The sequence below is a fragment of the Sinocyclocheilus anshuiensis genome, unplaced genomic scaffold (assembly GCF_001515605.1).
Source record: "Sinocyclocheilus anshuiensis isolate Anshui unplaced genomic scaffold, SAMN03320099.WGS_v1.1 scaffold263, whole genome shotgun sequence".
In the NCBI taxonomy this organism is placed as follows: Eukaryota; Metazoa; Chordata; class Actinopteri; order Cypriniformes; family Cyprinidae; genus Sinocyclocheilus; species Sinocyclocheilus anshuiensis.
The window spans coordinates 2,156,521-2,161,945 of NW_015549593.1; the positions used below are offsets into that span (position 1 = coordinate 2,156,521).

At 36.9% G+C, this 5,425-nt stretch overlaps 1 protein-coding gene across 1 annotated transcript in view; it reads left to right on the forward strand.

Annotated features, from left to right (window-relative positions):
* The first annotated feature begins 1,718 nt into the window (after window positions 1-1,718).
* Window positions 1,719-5,425, forward strand: part of LOC107658294 (serine/threonine-protein kinase STE20-like) — a 10,939-nt gene continuing 7,232 nt past the window's right edge. The window contains exons 1-6 of the mRNA XM_016446812.1: window positions 1,719-1,889; window positions 2,890-3,081; window positions 3,272-3,426; window positions 3,608-3,720; window positions 4,251-4,267; window positions 4,705-4,759. Coding sequence (XP_016302298.1) covers window positions 1,719-1,889; window positions 2,890-3,081; window positions 3,272-3,426; window positions 3,608-3,720; window positions 4,251-4,267; window positions 4,705-4,759 — 703 coding nt within the window. The remainder of the gene's footprint in view (window positions 1,890-2,889; window positions 3,082-3,271; window positions 3,427-3,607; window positions 3,721-4,250; window positions 4,268-4,704; window positions 4,760-5,425) is intronic.

The window sequence follows — 5,425 nt, forward strand, 5'->3', positions numbered from 1 at the left end:
CACGCGCTCTGACTGACGGCGGCCGCTCCTTCCGCACGCGCTTCTGCTGTCCAACAGCGCCTCTCAGCAGAGCTGCCCCTGACTGCAACCGGGACTGGAACAATTTTGTAAATACGAAGTTCCACAAATAAAGAAATCAATAGCACGTTTGGAAAATATAATTTATTTGATGTAGACTTTTCTTTTCTGTCTTTTTCTTTCTTTTTTTTTTATGGAAAAATCAACTGAACAATCAGTTATGCAATGTCGAAACGTATTTGAACGGATAATAAAAATACCACCAATTTGGTCATCAAATATTTAACTTAGCAAGTGTGTGATTATAAAGTTAATAAATTAATTTCATATTTTTTCAGTTGCTTTTTTATTTGATTTTCTATTATTTAGCCTATTGTCTATTTTATAGCCTGCATAACACACACACACACACACACACACACACACACACGTTTAGAAATTTGATCATTTAATGCTTAACTTTTTTTTTCTCAAGGATTTTTAATGAAAGCAAAGTTTATTACAACATCAACAGTACTTTCCGCAGTGAACACCAGAGGTCGCGGGATTCTGCGTGGTTGTTCAAGTCTTCTATGATTTGTGATAATGTCTAATATGCTACAGCTAATTCTAAACTTGTATGGAGTTCTAGTAAGTACTGTAGAAGCTATAGCAAAGATTCAATTATATCATGATCAATTAAGTGGATCATTACAGTAATCCTGTAATGCAGTAGAATACAGCGGTGTAATTCTGCCTGTGAAGGCCGCTGGTCCCAGTGAAGGTCAATCAATGCAGCTGAATCTCCCACAGAATGACTCCCAGGACAGCTTCTGCTCAACGCAAATGCAAGAGGCAACAAGAGACAGTTTATATGCTGACCTGGATATGAGGGTTGTGGTGTGTGTGTAAAATATTGGCATAAGAGAATAGGTATGATAGATTTAAAATTCTTCCATTCCTTTTGTATAATTATATAATTTTATTATCATAACAACCAACCGCAAATGCTAATATGGAAATTTCTGCGCACTTCCCCTTTGAAATCAAAACAAAGGTCTCACGGTGAGTTCATTGTTTTCATGCCAAAGCTGGAGTCTCCTTGGCAACAGGCTGTAAACTCAAAGCTGCTTCAGGCAAATGCGCACTGAAGACAAAGGACTGGCCCTTCAAAGACAAGGACGTAAACACAAGAACGAATTTAACTTCGTTTAACTCAAACATTTCTGTCCAGAGAAGTAACAAATTGCCGACACAGGTGAGTCTTGCTTGTTTAAATGTAAGCAACAGAAAACACTTTTCATTCTCTTATTTAGTAACTAACATCAAATATGTTTTTCTTGGGAAGTTCTATGATGTATGCATTATGAATTGTGCTTATAAGAGCTTTTGTGTTCTTATGCAGTAAGTACATGGCCATTTATTAATCTCTGTTTATTACTGTTTATTAAATTATACAGGAAGTTGCTTTAGGTGAAATGTGCTAATAAATAACTTCAAAAGCAAGCATTTACAATTTATTTAAGATGAAAAATACTTAAAATGACTTTGAACTTAAATAATACTGAGATTATGCATTGCCTTCATCATAAACATAACCACATGGGGGCAACCAAGCAGTTCTTGTGCATATTGTGAATATTGAAGGAGATATTCATTACAGTTAGTGAACCAGAACTACAGCTAATTGTCTGTTTGTGCATTTGCCAGAACACTGGAGCATGAGTAAACATGAAAGAAGCAGATTTGTGGAGCAGCTGTTGAAGGAAGAGCTTGAGGCTGTGGTTCTGGGGCTGGAGCAGGGACTCTACGCTTGGGAAGAAATTGACCTGCCTCATGATTCACAGGGCTCCACTCCTCTTATCAGTGCCTGCAGGAGAGGTCTTACTAAGGTATGAGACAATAGGGTGATATGATGAAAACAAGGCAGAAACTGTAGCTGTGTTCTGTGTAGGAAAGCTAATGTAGTGTAATGGTGGGTGTAATGTATTGATTAAAATAATGGGCATAATATTTCACTTACTGTATTAGCTACTTTCTACTACTTCCTGTTTTCTTGATTTAATTGCTGCATTATGCATTAAACAACATTTAGTTTTAAGAGTAATAATATACAGTTCCATATGGGGGATTTGACTTGTTTGTATCGCTTTGCTTGTTTGTGTCTGTGCTTTGGTGATAGGGATTTTACAAGTGACTGTTTTGATGAGAGAGTAAGTCATCAACTCAGATTCATTCAAAGGAATGAAACAACACTGTACGAAATAGTTCCTCATTATATTGCACTATTTGAGGGACAACCATTTGTAGTGGTGTCCCAAACAATAGTGGACATTATTCAATTCCATAATGCACCTCAATATAACCAATGAGTGTCACGCCAAATGAATTCCCACGTCCGTAGCACATCCGGCACACTCAATGTCTGAATTTGCTCATTTGTTTTCATTCACTCATTCAGTGGACTATAATAGTGGAGTAATGGAGGGAATAGTGAATGAGGTTATAGAAGGCAATTTCTTAAGTCATTGAATCATTTACTCAATTGATTAGTTTAAAATGTCAGATTTTTTTACAGCACAACAGCACTCAATCAAAAATTGCAGCATAATTTTGCATCAGCTTTGTTTGGAATTATTTTCGCTGGCAGAGCAAAAATATACTGCCAATATTGTCCCCAAAATTTAGGTGAATTAATATTAATTTATTGAATTGTTGTATAAAAGCTATATCACACGTGCACACTTGATGTCGGTTAATGTCAGCATGGAACGCTCACTTGTTTGATTGCTTAAATATCATAAACCTATAAGACTATTATTCACCTAGTTCATTATAATTTTAATTATCATTCTGATACATTGCTTTTAACATAGGCAATTTTGAAAACAGGTGATGCATTTCCTTCTGAAAAGAGGAGCCGATGCTACGCTGTGTAACCATAGCAACCAGACAGCTCTTCACGTTAGTCAACCAGCACTCCAAGAGGAGCTGTTGATGGCTATGATCGGAGACGTACCCCATCAGAGGCAGCTCTCACAAGCAGCCTGGAGGGGAGACCTCTGCTGTCTACAGGACCTGATGGTGAGCAGCTCAGACTTCAACTTCCACTTGCCATTTGACTGTTTGAAATGTGGTATCAACCTTTGGTTCACACAAAGCAGACTAGACTCCATAGGGAGTTCTCTGATGGATCAGTATTGGCCACCTGTCATGTGAGGGAGAGGTGGAGTAAATTACAACAAACAAAGCTTATATTGTTTGTGTGTTACAGGCCCAGACTTACTTGGTGGAGTTGAATAAACAGAACAGAGATGGACTGACTCCCCTGATGCTGGCTGTAAGGGATGTGGATCTGTTTGAAGAACTGGAGACGCCATGGGACTATCAACCTGTGGAAGTGTTGAAAGAACTTATGTCTCTTCCAGTGTAAGGAATCCAATTTCAGTTGGATTTGTTATGGAAATGTAAAATATAAACAACAAATAGAAATGCAATGTATTTGGAAGATGTAGAATTGTAAACAGTAAAATGGAATTTAAGATTAATGGTAATTTAATAGGCCTCTCTCATTAAAAATAGTCACTGATCCACCTGCTCTGATTTCCAGTGATATGAAGATCCTTGATGGAAGAGGTCATACTGCTCTGTGGTACGTCTCTCAGATCAAGAGCACCAAGAAGGAAGAACTCTTCCGTATAATGGATTCTTCAATGCAAACAGGTAAACGCTACATATTCCCCTTATTTTGCAATGTGGAAGAAAGCTATTTTCTGTGAAAGTGCAGTAAACAATAAAACTAATTGTGCTGCAAACCAGCTTGTTTATAATTACAATAATAAATTCAAAAATTATGAGAATGAATGCACCAGTTTTAAATATCAAGAGCACTCGCTCTTACATTAAAATAAGGTGGATTAAAAATTATTTTCTCTTCATAAATCGTGGAATAAGTCTACATGGTGCATAATCATTTAATATTTTTATACATAGTCCAATCAATGTTTTCATTGAAGTTATTTGTCAAGCATGTGAATATAGTTTATAGAGTTTATACCACTGTTCATACAGTATTATAAGAAAATTCATCCATTTATTTGTTGTGCAATTCATCAGAAACCTATTTATGTTCTCAATGTGATGACTTATGTTAGTATTTGTATTGTATTTTGGAGATACATTATTCACGTGTCTGGATGCGAGTCCTTCTGTACTCCCCAGCTGCTCTCCTACACGTGGCTGTTGCACACCAGATTCAGATGGGATGAAGGTCAGGTGCTCTCACACGTCTTACTCATTATATACAGTGGATCTTGGCAGTGTGTCCTACAGAAATCCATTTGAACAAAAGCGTAAAAACATAATGAAACTGAATAAAATAATAAATAAGTCTCAGTGGGATTGTAAAGGCAAAGCCAATTAAATGTAGATTATTTGCTCTGAAATGTTTTGATTAAGCCCTTTTTGGCGTTTCATTTGGCTGAGCCTTGGTCACAGGCATCACAGCTGGCTAATGATTGTTTTTGACTGAATAGACCGCCTCCAGATGGTCAGTAGTCAACAGGTGAATTAGTCATGTGCAATTCTGTGAAAGGTTATTGTAAGGGACGGTCAACCTCGCAGCTTTTATGCAGTGTTGTTTCTTGCTGCATACCAGTTGTGTCATTGATAACATTTCCTTTACTGATCTTTTATTTTTTTTTGCAGAAAGAATCAGCTGAGACTATAAAGGCACAAAATGATCATGCAAACATCCACCAAGGTGAGTCAACAGCTAGACTTAGAAAGAATTTATTGTTAATCTTAGAAGAGGTACATCTGCAGGATCATTCCAGAATGGCAGCAGTCCACCGGGCTTACAAAAGCTTTGGCAACCTTTTCCTCCACCCTGAAACACACACACACACACACACACACAGAGCAGTCTCAGACTCTCAGCCCATCCCTCAGAGAATACATGACAATAGGAGGGGTGTGTCTTTTTGGGCTCCTCTATTTCAAATGAGTCAGACTACACAGAGTCATCCACAGAGAACCTCTGACACTCACAGATAAGGATTATGCAAGACTCAGAGGAACTGTAAAACATTTGGTTTCACTGAAGCTTAGGCTAATTTAGAGCGGACTGACTTTGTGAAAGGTACTTTCTGCATTTATTTCATATTTAGTTTACATGTTGTGTGTATACACACAGTTCAAAAAATTTGGGGTCTTTAAGATTTTAAAACAGCTGTTTTCTTTTTTATTTTAAACCTTTGTTATCAATGCTGAAAACAGGTGCCCTGCTTAGTTTTTTATATAAAACAATGTAAAAAAAAGCAAAAAAACTCACTTTTGAGTTTGTATGCATCCAAATTGTATGCATCCTTGCTGAATATAATTGATTGCTTTTAAAAAATGGCATATGTATATATATATATATATATAT